Source organism: Aspergillus terreus, genomic scaffold, assembly GCF_000149615.1.
Source record: "Aspergillus terreus NIH2624 scaffold_12 genomic scaffold, whole genome shotgun sequence".
NCBI classification, from domain to species: Eukaryota; Fungi; Ascomycota; class Eurotiomycetes; order Eurotiales; family Aspergillaceae; genus Aspergillus; species Aspergillus terreus.
Window position 1 is genome coordinate 933,527 of NT_165935.1, and position 17,076 is coordinate 950,602.

General features: G+C 52.6%; 3 protein-coding genes across 3 annotated transcripts; all 3 read right to left on the bottom strand.

The window, feature by feature from the left end:
* Nucleotides 1–229: 229 nt before the first annotated feature.
* On the bottom strand, nt 230–4,137 carry ATEG_08326 (putative leucine permease transcriptional regulator (SAC3); the record flags this gene model as incomplete). The annotated part of the gene is made up of 6 exons (XM_001216947.1): nt 230–873; nt 926–1,255; nt 1,309–2,259; nt 2,331–3,291; nt 3,347–3,526; nt 3,577–4,137. 6 exons carry the CDS (start codon nt 4,135–4,137, stop codon nt 230–232), a joined length of 3,627 nt encoding a protein of 1,208 aa, XP_001216947.1.
* An 873-nt stretch (nt 4,138–5,010) lies between these two features.
* ATEG_08327 (F-box protein) lies at nt 5,011–6,486 on the bottom strand (the record flags this gene model as incomplete). Its single annotated transcript, XM_001216948.1, has 2 exons — nt 5,011–5,950; nt 6,107–6,486. 2 exons carry the CDS (start codon nt 6,484–6,486, stop codon nt 5,011–5,013), a joined length of 1,320 nt encoding a protein of 439 aa, XP_001216948.1.
* A 737-nt stretch (nt 6,487–7,223) lies between these two features.
* On the bottom strand, nt 7,224–9,065 carry ATEG_08328 (uncharacterized protein; the record flags this gene model as incomplete). Its single annotated transcript, XM_001216949.1, has 5 exons — nt 7,224–7,942; nt 7,996–8,178; nt 8,227–8,661; nt 8,717–8,921; nt 8,973–9,065. The coding sequence occupies 5 exons, from the start codon at nt 9,063–9,065 to the stop codon at nt 7,224–7,226; spliced, it is 1,635 nt and encodes a 544-aa protein (XP_001216949.1).
* Between the last annotated feature and the right edge of the window lie 8,011 nt (nt 9,066–17,076).

Sequence of the window (17,076 nt, forward strand, 5' to 3'; positions counted from 1 at the left end):
TTGCTCGCTAAATTCAAAGTGTTATGTCAGACGCTTCCAACCATGCACTGTGCCAACCTGTCCAAACAATCTCACAAAATGCAGGACCAACCCAATAGACGCCGCTTGATGCAACAATATGCCCAGTTACAAACACGATGTACAAAATCCTGGCTCTATCAGGAAATCCTGACCCAACCTCAGGAACAGTCAAAACACAAGTATAAACACAGAATGGCACAATATTCCTTTATTTCGACTTTCGGAACTTCTTTGGTGTAAAGTCTAGCGGTTTATAAGCCAGACCTTTGCCTCCAGTAAGTCGCAGTCTTTGTTCGGTTCGAGACAATGTCCGGCCCAGGCCAAGATCGGTGTCGGGTGCAAGAGCGAGATCATATCCATGCACAGATGAAGAATGCGGGGATTGGCTTCGTGAAAAGGCCATGGGGGATCCAAAACTACCCCGAGGGCTGAAAGACGATCGACGTGTGTCCGGGGGTGTAGTCCAGCTGTCCATAAGCCTGGGGCCGCTTCTCAGTGACTCAGCAGCAATGCGGGCTGCTGACAGTAGAATTTCGTCTTCGTCCACTTGGCTTGGCTTCGGTGGTTCGGGTTTCTCTGCTGGCTTTTTGGCCGTAAGAGACTCAACCTGCTCTAGAATGGGCAATTTCGGAAGAGGCTTGATAGACGACAAAGCCATAGACTTTTTCTTCCGCGCAACAGACGCCTCTGGCTTTGATACTTTCGCAGGCTTTGCACCACTTTCGATGGGAGCCTCTGGTCCTTGATCGTCTAGGCCACGTTTCCGACTGACAGAAGACGTCCGTCGTCGGTTTTCTGCTGCCGCTTTCAAAGATTCTATCCACGAAACATGACCAGCACGTTCTTCGGGGGCTAAAAATTGTGTCAGCGTCTGCTACATCGGAAATGAAAGTGTATGACATACGGGCTGGAGGTTCTTCAGGGGCCGACTCGATTGCTAATGGAGCCTCTTGGGCGGTTTCCGCTTCCGCGGGCTTGCCAGACTCGGAAACTCCCTCATCGGTCGTTGTCGTAGACAATTGTGGCGCAGTGCCTTCGCTTTCCGGCATAGTGCCATTCGCCAGCTGAGCTTGCTTAGTTGGCGCCAGCTTATCTGAACCTGGAGATGGTTGATCGCCCGGAGGGCTCACTTTTGCGTGGGATGCATCCGCTGCCTGTTGCGCGAAAACAGCGCCCAGCTTCCCAGTCGTTGGCTGCGAGGGAAACAGCGGCTTTTCTTGATTTGCCGCAATTGCTGTTGAAAATATTGTCAGATCTTGCAGGTGTAAGCTTGGGAAGGAACCATACCATCTGCCTTTGGAGCGATCGACGGGAAGGTAAAAGGCTGAGAGGATGTCTCCTGTGCGGGCTTCTGGTCTGGCTGAGGCTCCGGCGACGATGCAGTAGCCGAGCCAGAAATACTGAAAATCGAGCTCGAAGATCCAAAAGCAGGCGTTTTGGTCGAATCAAAGATACTTGCTGCCGGTTTATCGACCGGTGGCGCAGGCATTTGGGTTGCCTGAGAAAATGGCGAGGTAGTTGTTGTAGCGAATGGAGGAGATACAGATGTTGTCGCAGGCTTGAAAACATTCGAAATGTTGGAGAATGGGGCCGCAGGTGGTGGCGCAGGAGTTTGTTTGGGTTCTTTCGTTTCTGTCTGAGACGGTGCCCCGAATACTGGGGTACCAAATATAGACGCAGGTTGTTGATGAGATGGGGCAGAAGGGAAAGGAGACGGCTGGTGGGATGTCACCGGAGCCTCCTTGGACGAAGAAAACAAGGAGGCGAACGGGTTCGGGGAGGGGGCATGTGTAGCTGGGTTTCCAGCAGAAGTAGTTGTAGAAGAAAACAATGTCGAAAATGGCTGTGACGTCGCAGGCTGTTGGAATGTGCTTGTCGTCTGAGAGAAAATGCTTGCCGCGGATGCCGTTCCTTCGCCACTGGGTGCTGGTGGCGGCGCACCAAACGGATTGAAAAGGCCAGGAGAAGGTCCATCCTGAGTGATGATGTTTTGTTGTGTGATTGGGGCAGGAGTCTCATTATCCTCATCACTCACGAACAGAGCGTCATCTTCCATGGTGCTCTCGACATTAGATGGTATTGCCGAAATGCGTTCGGAAAGGAGGGAGATATCAATCATCCCCAGGTTCGCTGCTTCTTTGATGCTTAAACCAAGGATGATTGCAACCATTGATCTTCCCCCACGTTTTGACTCGACGTACTTCTCCGAGAACGAGTGATCCGACGACGGTTGAAAGGCTGGTGTTCAGGATGTCAGTTAAAGTTGGTGTAGTGAGAAAATCGAGGATGTCGCTTCGAATTACACGTACCGATGGAGTCAACAGGCCGGTTTCCCCAGTTGAGGTAGAGTTCACCATTTGCGTTTTCGGCAAAGGTTAGATCTTGCTCTTCGCAGAATTGGATCGTTTGGCTGTTGTCATCAAAGTATAGCACCGTTGTGAGTTCATCGACGGTCCATTCTTCATTCTTATGCTGCTGCGATGCAGGGGCACGGCAGTATGCCTTCCAAATAGACCGTATAGCAGTTTGCCGTAAATGGTTGAAATAGATCTCCGCAACACAAGCTAGCAAGTACGACACGGCGGGCGAGTCGATCAAGCTGAAAAACCGGGCGTAGAAACCTTGGGCGATAGCATTCGGTCTTTTCGCATCGAGGGTGCCTTGGTATTCCCAGGTATTTCCAGCAGCAGCAAGTAGCTCCAGCGCGAGCTGGACCTGCGGTGAGTTCCGCAGTTCTGCGGGCCATTTCTGGACACGAGCCTCCAGGTCTGGTCGCTGGTCGTGGATCGAGAAGACAATGTAATACGCGCGGAATTCGTCTTCGTTCGGAAATTTAATGCGGTCCCGGTTATCGTCGTAGTAATACATCAGGGACAACATGGTATTGTTCAGTTGTTCGCGCTCCTGATGGCGGTCAAATGGCTCCTCGTTTGCCGGGCTGGACAGTAGGTGCAGAGACACGATATGGAACCGGGCAATTCTCTCAAGACAAGTAACCGCTATTCGAACATCATCTTCTTGCGTAAGTTGTTGGACTGAAAAGTCGTTACGAATTGATCGAGTCCGATCCCACACGAACTTGTGGATAATCCCTAGAGGCTCGGTTCCGCCCAGAACATGTCGAATTAGGTAATTCATAGACTGAAGAAGGGTCTTCGGCGTTCGAATATCCGATGGCAGTTGCTCGTCATACCCAGCGGCTGATCTCCGGAAGCGCTTGAGCATTTTCGTCTCCATATTTTGTAAGGAGCCTGTGGAAGGGTGGAGGTACTGCAGACAATTTGAGCATTACCCACGTCATGATGGGGAAAACGCAGGAGCATACCTTCTCACTCTTGTCGACCATCTTCTGTACAATGCGCTCAACCCGTTCGAACTCCGGGCACATGCTCGTGCATGTACCGACTGGCGTAATCGCTTGGTTCAAATTGGTTGGCTGATTGGGGTCTGCCATCTGTCCTGCTTTGATAGCTCTTTCTCGTTCTCTCGCGCGATCGACTTTCAGCTATCATTCAATCAGTACGGGGAGGTCCTCGGACAAGGGAAAACTCTAACCTGCTCATATCGCTCATTGTAGCTGTTCAAGACCGAGAGATCTTCGACGGGCACCTCGCCAGTGCCGTTGATAGTCATCACCGGTCCCCTCCGCGCGGACCGTTTTCGAGGATCCCTATTCGCATCTACCATAGTCCCATCGAAAGTTGAGTGCACGGCGGATGGCGCAGGGGACGCTTTCCCAAATCCCGAAGCAAACGGCTGTGGCTGCGAAGGTTGACCAAAGGCAGAGGACGCGGGCTTGTTCTGCTTCAACGGCGCGAAAGGCGAGGCAATAGTCGATCCGCTAGTCTCAATGGAGGTCGCTGTGGCTGTTTCAGGCTTGCGCCAGGTGTTGTGCCCAGGCCCGGCGCCGGCGCCTCGCCCACGACCACGACCACCTCTCGGTTCTGTTGACCCTCGTCCGCGTCCACGGGGTTTGAACTCGCGCGACGCACCGGGAACTCCGGCCTGGTAGGGCTTGCCGCGCGCGGATGATCCGTTACCACGTCCACGTCCTGCTGACCCGAACCCGCCATCTTTCTGGGTAAACGGGGAAGCTGCTCTTGGAGCGCCCGCCATCTTGTCGTGCGCAGCAGGGTGGACCGTGGACAGAGCCGTCTTTCTCGCCAGAAACGCCCCCGAGCCTCCTGTCAGCAGGATCTATTTTTTTCGTTTGCTTTCTAGATGCGTGTTCGGTTCGGGATCGTAGGCGAGGTTGTATCGCGAGATGGAGGTGTAGATCGACTGGATGATACTATATGCACTGTCCACCGGAAATCGTTGGCAAAGCGTGGCGAAATAGTTAGCTTCAAGTATTTTCTAGAGACTGACGTCCTCATAACGACGGGACGACTGCGAAGGATAGGCGGACGAGGGAAGGAGGTAAAGTGGGATCCATCACGGAGACATGTCGATACGGAATAACGAACGAGGGCGGCGCAGTACCTTTGGGCGTGGATCGCAGATGCCTGAGAGTTCGTACGAGGGCAATGAGATGAATCGAATCGCAAATCCGGGATCGAGATGGGAACAGTCGCTGGGTGAATGGATTTGTCCCGCGTCGACAAGATTCCGACGGGGAATTCTCCGACGAGGACGACGCGATCGGTGATGGGTTCGCGAAAGGGGGCGACCGTTGGGGAGTTGTATAACTGCAAAGGGTGAAGATGATATGTTGGTCGATCGTGATTCACCCCGCGATATGGTGAATAACAGAAGACAATGACTGGAGTTGTCTTTGTCCGTCGCGAAGCTCAGTTGGTGGAACTGCATCAGTGGGCGGGTATGATGAGTATGTAAGCGCCAGCCGCGCGTCTAACCCCAGGCTTTCCACCTCCCAAGAGCGGATCTCTTCTGCAGAACAACCACAGCAAGATGGAACTTCTACTAAACGTGTATATGGATTGTACATTTATCATATTAATCATTAGATGACAATTTGGTGATTTCAAGTCATTGCCACTGCTTATCGCCACTATGTTCAGAGATAGGTCTTCTGGCGACCACTAGATAAGGGTGGTTGGCAGGGAAAATAGTGCTAGGATCTACCCCTGGTATAGACTCGGCCATACTGAACCATTCCACACTGGCCTCCTCAACAGGGTCATCCTGTCTCAGGTGGCGGCATTTTAACGTATGCCAATTTGGCAGAAGAGCAGCGGATATCCCTATATTTGCCCATTGTCCCTGTGCTAATACAACACCGTCGAACTCTATCGTTTGCAATGTTGGGTGTGTTGATAGAAAGGAGGCCAACTCTCGTTCGGTTGTGGACAGTCTCCCGAGGAGGAGCGTTTTCAGGCGTGGAAAATTAGACTCTAGTCCGCGATCGGATGGCAAAGAGCTGATGCTCCCAATGTAGGCTTCTAAAGGCAGCCCCAGACGATAAGCAATATCTGGTTGGGATTTAGTCGACGTCTTTGCACCATATGACAGTTTTAGGGTTGTAAGGCTCTTTGCCGCACTGAGGAGTTTCCCCATGATACCATTTTCCAAATAGCCAGGGATAGCATCGCCTGAATCCGGTGTAATAAAGAGCAGTCTCAGTGATCGAAGGGTAATAAACGCTGACTGGATCTTGTCGAGTTTTTCTGAGGCTTGGGCCAAGGTGTGCAAGAAGTGAATGTCAACAATAATATCCAGGCTATCGACTGCAACACCAGAATCTGCTATCGCCTCCAGAAGATTCATGAGATCGTGATGGTTAGACGGCTCATACCCCGCTTCTCGTAAGGAACATGTGAGCGGCGGAGGGTCAATGATCGCATGTGGCTTCATCCAGCGTCGGGGACAGCTCGCTTTATAAACAATATGGCGCAGCCCTGGGAATCGAGGCAACGCGCTGACCAGTGTGTCGTAGTCAAAGCGTGCCATCGGGATCTCCCATTGCTTTCTATACCATAGGTAGTAGAAGCTCATATGCTTCCTCATGTGGTAGCCTTGACACTTGCCGTCATGCTCCCTCTGGGACCTGTCAAGGTTCCCCAGGAAGGTCGCTTGGAGGCACGGCGAGCACAGGAGACACTCCTTGACATGGCCGTTGACGAACCTTGGGTCGTCAATCTCTTCCCAGTCCGGGGAGTCCGGTCGATAGGGACTCCCGTCATAGACCAGGCGTCTGACATTCAACGCGTGGACGGGGTGTTTGGACACCAGCTCCACTAGACGCAGCTGACGAGGGTTTGCGAAAAAGTAGAGGTCCTCGACCAAGAAGGATACCCCGATGGCGGCGAATTGCTTGCATGTGAGACGGCATGCCTTGAGGTCACTGTGCGGAAGGTCCGTCGAAGGACAGTTCACATAAGACAAGATGTGTCTCACGATCTCTGGGGGAAGTGGCAGTCCGTTACTGTCACTGTTCCTCTGTGGGCTCAATGACTGCCATATTTGACCGAGAAACGTGAGTGGTGTCGCCACAATACCCGACATTGGTCTTCTTTGGTCTGTCGATGGTGGGAGGTAATGGTCACTACCGTACAGTCGCCTGACTTTGATCTCCCTTCGTGGCTGATGATAAGACCGTAAAACCAATGAATAACCATGGGATTCCTTGGCCGGCCCCACAAAGAAACCTCGTATTTCATCCGGATGGCGCAGACTGCGAGATGTCCGAGATCTGGGGTGCAAGGGACCAACCCTAAGATGTGAGAGGTCAGAGGCTCTAGTAGGTAATAGTACTTCGGTTTACAAAGTCAGTGTGAGACTAATGCAAATCACATTCACGCATTGCTTTTTGAACAACAAAGGCCACACGAAAAGATCAACACAGCCATCCAGGATACGCCCGCTGCAAAGAACTCAACATCAATCGCTTCCCCAATACACGGCACTTGCATAACCTCCACCGGTTCACCTCAAGCGCCTTTGCTTTCAAAAGTCTATCCAACTAAAATCACAAGACAGTCGCGCCGTGATCCTTCCCGAGCATCCGTCGCAAACATAACATTAAGAGCACATCGAACAAAAAAAGATAAATGGCGGAATATATATAGGCCAGAAATATAAATCGCAGAAACGAAGATGGAGCAAATGCGAATCCACAGGGCAATCAAATCCTAACGGTCGGACTGTCGCAAGCGGTAAGGTCTATTGATCATTCGTACAAATCATGCGTGTCGTTCGTAAGAGAACTTTGAGGTAGTCGGAGAGATGGACTGCAACAGCCTCTAGGCGGTCGCAGTGTGGTGGGGAACCATCATGGGCCCTGGGCGAAAGACCGCAGGCTTGTGGTCCATGGGGTCCGGAAGACCGTGAGGCATATCCGGATGAGAGGCAGGTGGCATCGACATCGGATAGGACACGGCAGGTTGGGGGAGAGTTTGGTTTGGTGCCGTGCCGTACTCCATCGGGTGGAAGACGTTTTGGCGGAAGGTCGGCGTCCAAGAGTCGTAGTGGCTGATGGAGTGCTGCATTGGCATCGCTGCGGGACGCTGGCCACTCATCTGTTCCGCTGTCGTTGAGGCTGTGAACGGGGCCGGAGGCAGGTATTCGAAGGAGCCAGTTTGGTCACTTGGGCTGACCATCGTCGAAGTCACAGGAGTTTTCAGCAGACTGTGGCCATAATCATCCGAGTAGTCGGACGTGGCAGGGTAGTATGTGCGTTCAGTTCTGGGTTGCTCTTCGAAGCTTAAAGATTCAGGCAATGGGAAAAGCTGGTCTCTGTCACCACTGATGTGCATTGGGCGGCTAGCACCCATGCTCATGTCAACAGATGCAAAAGAAGTCTGAGTGTGTTGGGCGGATGATGCAGGGGTCAGGAAGCCCTCGTCCACTTCATCCACTTCCTCGGCGTCAGCTTTTTGTTCGGGCTCGCTGACAGAGTCGGAGTCCTTGTCTCCCTTCTGGTTGGCGTCCCGGTTCACAACGTATACCATTGTGGTCGCGTCTGCTGATGTATGAGCGGCGGTTCGAAGATTGCATTGGTATAGCGTTACTTACCAATTTCACCTCTTTCGTATCTCTCCTCCATCCGTCGCACCTTGAAGATCTCATCCAGGACCTCGATCTTGGTCGTGGGTCTGAGCTGTCTCTTGGAGTCGTAGGCAACTTCCTGCAGCTTATCAGGGGTGATGCCAAATTTTCCGAGCTTGCGAACAATGTGGATCAGGAGGCGAATGCGTTCTGTGGACGTCAGCTGTTGTGTCAACCATAACGGGAGAGCTGCCTTACGTTCTTTGCGAAGGTGGTCCGGCTCCTTATGGACGACGCCAGCGGGCCACCACTCTGGCTTGGTCTTTTCCGGGTCTCCCTTCTCACCCGAGGCCGCTCCAGCACGGGGCTTACCGCCGTTGTACGGGTGCTTCACTTGCTTGCGCGGTTCGATAAACTTGATAAAAGCCTTGGCGATCTGGCGGCAGTTCAGTTGTTGAAAGTGCTTGAGAGCATTCTCATAGTACTCGAGAACCTTCTCGGTGTCTCCGATCTCAAGGCCGACCATGTTGGTCGACGGGTACTGAGGGAACTCTTCGACCGAGTCAGAGTACTGGCTGGAAAAGTGCATGTCAAGTGCAGGATCTTGAATGGACGCCTTGCGTCTCTTAACCTGGCGGGAGAAGTCTTCAGGGTGTCCATAACCGTAGGGATAAGCACCGACACCAGAGGGTCCTATAGAAGACGGTTAATATACACTCCCCTGGAAGGCCAGTATTTGACCACATACTGCGAATGAGTGGCTTGTGGTACCCGATCTTAGGCCCAAGAATCTCCAGGAACTTTTCCCGCACATCAGGAGTAAAGAGAGTGTCGTGTTGGTCACGAATAGAAGCCGACTCCGAGACCTTGAGCTTGCCCATGTTGTCCATATAAATCAAAGCATAGTGAGTGAAGGGGAGGTTGAATGATGTGCGCATTTGCATGGCCATAGGCTACCCAGCTTTGTCAGTCGCCGTTGATTGCAAGCCATCGCCATCACTTACGGGAGCAGATTCCCAACCGGCGCAGTCATCTTGAAGCGCGGAGGAAGGCCTCTTCACAGCCCCCGTCGCGGAGACAGAAGCACTAACAACCATGATGCTGTAGACTTGGCAAATGTGGGGTGGAGCAGAGTGACGAGATAATGGAAGGTCGACAATAGGTCTAGGCGGTACGTTGATCAAATGGTAGATCGGTGGTTGGCGTAGAGCATAGATGTGTCTGTGCGATGGGACGGGTCGGCAATTTGTAGTCCGATGTCGAGCAAGAAATGGGCTGGTACGGCCACAGGTTCTTGCGGGAGGAGTGTCCTCTGACGATGTTCACCGGTGCCAGTCGTTTGAGCTGCAACGCTCCAGATCTGCTAATTCTGGCTGAACACCAACGATTGACTGTCAGCTACCGGTTTGAACTGTGGTGGGCGGGTGCAGAAAGACACCCTGCGAAGGAATCCGGCATAGAAGCAAACTCCGGGCTGGTGCGGGATGGAATTGGCATGGGATGGTAGTGATATCAAGAATCGTCCTTGTAGATTCCCGGTCCACCAATGCCCCTCCACGGAGGGAATGCCGGTCCAGGTCTCACTACTTACCGATGGTAGAGGAGAGGGACAATAACCCACGGAAGAGCAACGAACGATGCTCCCAGATACCGATGGGCTGCAGGAAGCTGCTGGTAACCGTGTCTGGCACACGCAGGGAACGAAGGACGGAACGACAGCAAGGCGGTTCTTTGTTGGGCCGGGGAGGGTGAAGTAAACGGGATGGTGACACGAACGGTTGAAGTAGACGGGGAGGACTCGAACCCTGATTGTGGAAGAAGAACGAGTGAGGATCAGGGGTGGGTGGTTGCAGTTGTTGGTTGCAGAGTTGAAGTAGAAAGGAAGAGGATGGATGTAGATGATGTGAGAGGGCTTTATATTATCAAAGAAAGGAGTGGGAACAGCGTCAGGACTTTTTAAGTCTGCAAGATAGAATGACTGATCGAGATTGCATCTGAACAAAAGAACCATTCATTCTCTCCACATCCCAGCAATCGCAGCACCCCCATCGAACCCTGCCCGATTTGGAATCTCGATGTCCTGGACTCATGGGCCAGGTGGGCGAATCCGCCGTCATGGATGATCCTTGAAGAGTATCAGGAAGCCGAAACAGGAGCTAAAAAAAAAAAATGAATTATAATATATTAATAAAATAATAAATAAGAATAGAAAATAAAATCAAATATAGAGGGGAAAGGAAAAATAAATAAAAAAAAAGAAAAAGAAAAAGAAAAAGAAAATACCGACTGCAGCTTTGCTCAGGACATGCAGTAGGGCGACAATTGGGGTGGTGGAGAGGGAGGGGGAGGGTGTTGGAAAATAATTTGATTTTCTTTTCTAGTAGAATTAGGGTATTATTTTTGTGACATCCCCGGCCATATTTTATTTTATTTGATTCTATTTTTCGTTTTATATCTTTTTATTTATTTATTTATTTATTTTGCTGGTTTGATTATTTCTTTTTGGTAGATTCCTTCGGCCAAGTGTAGATCGGGTCGAATGGCAGCTTACCACCCCAGTGGCGTAAGAGACTCCGTACTTGGATCCCCACCCAGGGGTCTGGCAACCCTCCGTTCAGCACCCTCTGGTGGAAAGGAAAGAACAATACATCAAAGTCTATCGCCTGTGCCTTTCTTCAATTGATAGTTGATGCTTTGAGAAAGCCCCAAACAATCGCCAACTACCCACCCACATCAACAATTCCTCCGATGACAGCCGAATTACGAGTCCGCGGACAAAAGCACTGGGGCTAACCCGGGCTGCTGTCTAGTGGGCTCACTAGCGACTTTTAGGGATGGAGGTGAAATCGACCGCCACTGAAGCCCCCAGGGATGTCTTGTCCGGGGACTCTTCCACGGTACTTTGGCACCTTCATCTCCAGGCGCAAGCACACATCATTGGTAGCCATTCCTCGCTGTCAACCGCCTGCTAACGCTGTTCTCCAAACGCCAGTCGATATCGAGACTGTTCCATTTGCTTTCTTTTTCTTGCTTCTCTTCTCTTCTCTTCCAGTGCTCTCACGTATACGAATGTTCTTCCTGAAGATTCTACATGCTTAATATGATACAGTTATCGGACAGGGTATGGTATAAAATACTCCCAGCGTATTAGCTAGCCCCTCTATCATTAGGTTACTACCTAAGTTAGTATACTCCGAACTAGAATACCCATTTCTCTGGCTCCAAGATCGACCGACCCTTCTCGGGTACGCTTGTAAACACGCACATCCGCACCTAATAGTTGGATTCCATTCCTCCTATTCAACGGTCAGACACACCACAAAAAGTAAAATAAAGGAATATAACCATCCCCGGATGGCTTGGGGCTTGTATCACCCAGCGAACCACAGACCGCACGCCCCTCGGTGGTTGACATCTGGCCGACAACCCCCGAGAGAAAGGCTCAACTCCCTCCCGCACAGGCCGCACATCCTGAGGCCCCATCCGTCCCACCGCAGACGACGGTATCTACGCTTGGACCAAAGCAAGCCAGCCATGGCTAGCTGGAGACGCAGGACCTCTGCGCAAAAGTACCAGTCGAGAGTTGAGTGGCTTACGTAGCGCGCTCCGTGCGGGCAGTGGATAATGCGCATATCTTCCTTCGTACGCAATCCCCTCCTGCCCTGGATAATATCAGGGAATCAGAACCACCGTTCATGCCTCAGATGCAGGGCGCAGACGCGTTTCCCGGCGACACCGCTGTGCAATGAGAACCGCGGAGCGCGATACCGCCACCGTTCGCATGCAGGCAGGCCAAACGTTCAGTGCGAGCTCAGCTCCAGATGACCACCAACGGGCATAAGCGACGCTGCACTTGACATTACACGACCTAAGCGACCTTCCGGGGGTATCCTATCTTCACACTAGTAGCGTAGATGATCGGACGGATGGCAGAAAACCGACCCAGCGCGGCGGAGTCGCCGACCACGCTAGGTGCCACTTTCTGCTCAAGCCAAAGTACCCGACCAACTGGGATATCGTTGCGAACAGAGGGTAAAATTACGATGGACCACGGGGTGACATAGAAGGAAATCGAAATACTGGTAATAATAATCCCAGGAAGGGGGAGGGGGATCATAACGGATCTAAGGCGATGTGCCCCGGGACTAGTCCCAGCCGCTAACAGGCCAATGGGCGGCGCCAAAAGCACCCAGGCGCTGGATGATCGTCCAACCGTAGGAACGACCGCCTGAAGGAGGCTTGTGCTGGCCCGGATTGCTGGGTTTGGGGAAAGGGCATTTTCTAGCCTCGTTGCTCACCCGGGAGTATACTTTTTGGCTAGGGAAGATGTTCGGGTTGGCTTTGTACTCCGTATGGGCACAATCACTGCAGACAGTATACTGTATGTAGGCCTGTATTTGCATATACAGGTTCCCCAGCTTGATGCACCTCTCATATTGTATTCCCAGCTGATAGCATCAACCCAACCCAATCACTAAGTCCGCGGATAAACGAAATAAAATAGTGGGTGAAGATCAACCCTTGGGTCTCGGCGGGGGAAACTGTTTGACACTGCGACACTGGCACGTCTTTTCTTTTTCCTGTCGTTGCGGACAACCAGGGGCATAGTTCTCCGTCCCTGCGCTAAGGGTAATAGCTCCGCCTCGACGTACTTTCGGGCCCCTCAGACAAAGGATCGCATCGCGATAAACGAGGCCACGGACGCCTCGGGTTGGATCATCGCCCATTAGACTGTCCGTATGGCGTCGATGGCTGTTCGCGTGGCTCGGGACCATACTACCGTACCTAACCTCTGGAAATGGAAGAGGGGTGTGAGAGGCCCCGGCGTGTCCCAATGGCGCTTCAGGTTTAGATCGTAACCGGGCGATTCGTTAGTCGAGTCCAGAGGGAGGGTAACTGTGTCGTTAGCTCGGCCAGTATTTGTCACGGTCGGCCACCGTGCGCTGCCCTATGGGTAATTCAGTGCCGATGCGGCTTCGGTAAATGAGTATAGACGGGATGTATAGGTAGACGTCTACTTCGTATCCGGATCGTCCCTCGACGAGACGGCTAGCACAACAAAGAAAGAAAAGGGGCCACAGTAGCGTAGGCCTTCATTATCGGCTCTCTTGCCCCTTCTTGCTCCGCAAAAGTACCCCAGTCGCCTCTTGTTTGCATTGTCTTAGATGCGCCCCTCCTCGGTTGTCAGCCCAAGATTCCCGAACCATCTCTCTCGTACAAGCAAACGTAAGGCATCAACTGTCATAGGACACACACCCCCTGGACCAAACAGTCTGGCATGTCCCAAAATCAGGGTAGCACACCGTAAAGTTCTCCGAGGAAATACGATACCACGCGAGTTTTTGGACCTCGTCGATAAGATGATATATAATGCCTAGGATCTGTCCGGGCCCTGTCATTGACCACTGAAGCGACATAGCCGCGTTACAAGACAGAACACCGTGATGGAAATAGATGAACTCTTACGATAGCATTTGCTCCATTGGGGAACCGCCCAACTTGGCTCCAAGATGTCGTTGGCCAAGGCCTGGGGTGACAACCGGCTTCGCCCCATCGCCATCACCAACGTCAATCAGCCACCACCCCCGTTTGTTTGATCAGGGGGTAATCCCCTTGACCATATGACCGAAAGACCATGGTCTCTAACACAACGGCAGCTTCTCACCGCTAGCAAAACGAAGGACAGAATAATGAAGATCGTTGGGAGGGGGGCGCAGTCTAGACCTTTCTTCATGTGCCTACTATATTGCCTCTGATAACGTGCTGTTATTTTTGTATGGCAGGCTTCGCCCTCGCAACGTGGCACGCAAAGGTGTACCTACATGCATACATATACATACATAAGCCACTGATTCTTGCAGTAACGGCACGCTCTGGAGGGGTCGCCAGCCAAAGAGAGGTCGGTTCGACTCACCGCCACAAGATCAGCTCAGTCAGCAGCCAGTTGTAACTATGAAAGAAGCGAGGCGGGCATAATGGCATACATAGTAATTGCAAGGTTACCCGACATCTTCACATGGAGTGACGCAAGGGCTTTTTCATAGCTCCGCGGGCGGAGGTGCTAGTTAATCTGACAACCACACCCAGCGACCCGAAGCCTACCTCCTGAATTCTCCCTCCTGGTGCCTGAACATTGTCACCTGCGTGCCTAATCGGGTGCCATACGTACGGCCAGCGATTTAGTCCGGTATTAGTCCATACTATCAATATCTCGGGTGTCCCACGGGAGAGGCACCCCCCAAAGCCACGGGTACCGCTAACCCTAAGATGACGAAACGAGCCGAATTTTCAGGCCCTGATATCTGCAGGCGGCAGAAAAGGGAAAACGTCCAAGCCCACTCGGGATAGCAGACCGCGAGGGATTCTCTTCAGCAGAGGGGAGGGGGGTGGAGGGGAGACCCGAGGGCCAGTATCAAGGCTGAGGAAATTAAACCATGCCCGTTGCGCCCGATCATTGGGTCAGCTCCCGGTGGGAGCCGCTGTCAGGTGTCGGATCGCTCGACCCAGGATTTCTCCGTTTGGCGATGGTGGCCCCGACTAGTTGGGTGCTAAAACCCGCTATCCTCGTAACTGGGACCTTCTTGTCCCAAAGCGGCATACTGTGGACACGGCGAAATTAGCTGGGAACTAGGTCAGTACTGTCGGATTTTTGGGACAGGACACCCCTCGCTGAGTGATCGCGCCATCCAGACGGGTTATCAGATCAGGAGCTGTCGGGGTCGTCTTGTCGCGATAAGAGGCATCCACCGCACGCCTGTGCGTCCCGTCCCAGTGGGATCATCCAGGAGTCCGGGAGTCTGGGTGCCTAGGCGCGAGCCATAACCGAGAGGAACCTAGCCCCATCCATGCTGCTGGTGATTGACGGTGTCCTGGAATACGGAGGACACGGTCCACTCCGAGGCCCATTCCGGTGAGGACAAAGGAGGGGAAAATGTGTGGTGGCCCCTCCTTTGTGAGGGTCGAGGTCCAAGTTGCGAGTCGTTCGGGAATGATTTCCTACGGTGGAGCACGTCACCAGGGGAGATCTCGGGCAATCCGCACCGCTGCCTCTTCTGACGATGTTGTTGTAACCCTGCACGACGGCCATGCAGGTCCGAACTAGAATGCATCTACGGTGTATACCACGATAGGCTGAGGGACGTGAAACAAGAGCCCCCCTTGGAGGCGCATTGGTCGAAAGTACTCATACTCCAACGACCCACCTACGTTACCATCCCACAGGGACCGAGCTTCAGCCACCACCAATAAGTCCCAGAGGAGATACTCGGGGATTGACACCCCGCTCTGGCGCCATCCCCAATTGGCAGGTAGGTCATGACGGATAACCGGTATGGAGCACCCGGGGAGGTACTTTTGGCGGTTGACAGGCCAGGAGACACGCTAGAGAAATAGGGGCGACCCTAAATGCACTAGTGAGGAGGGTCCAGAGCGCCGTCATTTTGGTCAGCCGCTCCGAGCGGGGCGGGGGGCGCGGGCCGGGGAGACGGCGGACCGAACGTCGCCTACCAACGCTTGTCATCAAAAAGCAAATCTGCCTGTCAGACCGAGTTCCAGACTTCACTAGGCGCATCACGATGGCATGCTCCTTCGCTCAAGATCGCCAGATCGAGCTCGATGATTGGGTTCCAGCCGGCCATCGCTCCCAGGAACTGGAAGAACCGATCGTGGATGCGCCGGGGATGAATCCGGTACACGGAACGATAAAGGTACTGTACCACCCTCATCTCCTCGCCGGGGCTCCCCTTTCTGCGTACTTCTGGGGAAGATTGTCCCTCCCAGGAACCATGCCCCGAGTGCCAGGTAGATGGGTGGGCTCCTTCATCGCCCCAACCTCATTATTCTCTGACAGGCGACGACCGGGCTGAGGTCATCTGCTCCGGCAACGGGCACTGACAAATATTGGGCTCTAGTCCGGTACTTTTTTGATCCTGTCTTCTGTCTGGCCGGGGGTTAAATTTAGCCCGGCTTATTAATAGATCGCTGCAAGTACGGAGTATACGAGCATACTCCATATATAAACATTAATGCAAATCGTATCCGCAGTGATTTGTCAATAGAAGCATTCTCGTGGATAACTATTACTCTCCCATCCGACAGCTGACAATTCGATTTGAATCAGGTCCCGAAGATAACAATACCATTGAATCAACAAATGCATACATACTTAGCGACGCATCGCTAATGCGCGCGATGTCGGACAATGTCCGTCGCATCTATCCATCCTTGGTCTTCACCGGAACTGGGTGAGAGATGGCCTGGATTCCGCGGATGGCCCCATTTCCCGATCGGGCCGGGCCTATGCAGAGCCCTGCATGTCACAGGAGAATGCACCATATTGTCTGCGTCGAGTTAGAGTGAATGTTGTACAACATGGAAGCCAGTGGACAAAGACATGGGGGATGTGACAGATATCGCGATTATCTAAGCTATTCTCCGACCGCGGGCATGACGTGCGTGAGGTTTGAATAGTTGGTGGGGTTTCGAAGCCGCAGGATTCGATAGAAGTGTGCAGACAAATGTGTCCACTTTCTTCAGCGAAGATTCCATCGCGATGGCGGAGAATCCTATCAAAAGCATATATGCCTGGTGCTAATGGCAATATTGATCCGATCTTTGGTAGTGGCGACTAGAGTTGCGGGTAACAGCGGAAGGCCTTGAGATCCATGGAACCGCCTGCATGCTGGCTCGAACTATATCTGTACCTAAGCATCCTTCGTCCGATCTGCACCAGGACAACTCCGTCCCATCCCAAGACATCCCCGATGGAGTCGACGTCCACCGCGATGATTCTACCTGTCCACGTCCATGTCATCAGTGGTGGTAATTCGGCCGATTGGGTTTCATCGCGAGCTGCACATCAAGGTACGAGGGTGTACTTGGTAGGACTGGGAAACCCCGCCATGTGTTAGCGCTCTCCACTTGCATACCACCAGATCGATCCCGCCGGCAAAGAATGACCAAATCTACTCTCGCATCATGTATACAAAGAGCGAACAGGAAAATCTAGTTGAAGCATAACAGCCAGCGCAAAACGCCATCGACCACCCAATCTGCACCGGTGCATTGGTGCCAATTCTATCCTACTCGCCCCATCCCGGTCGCCCATCG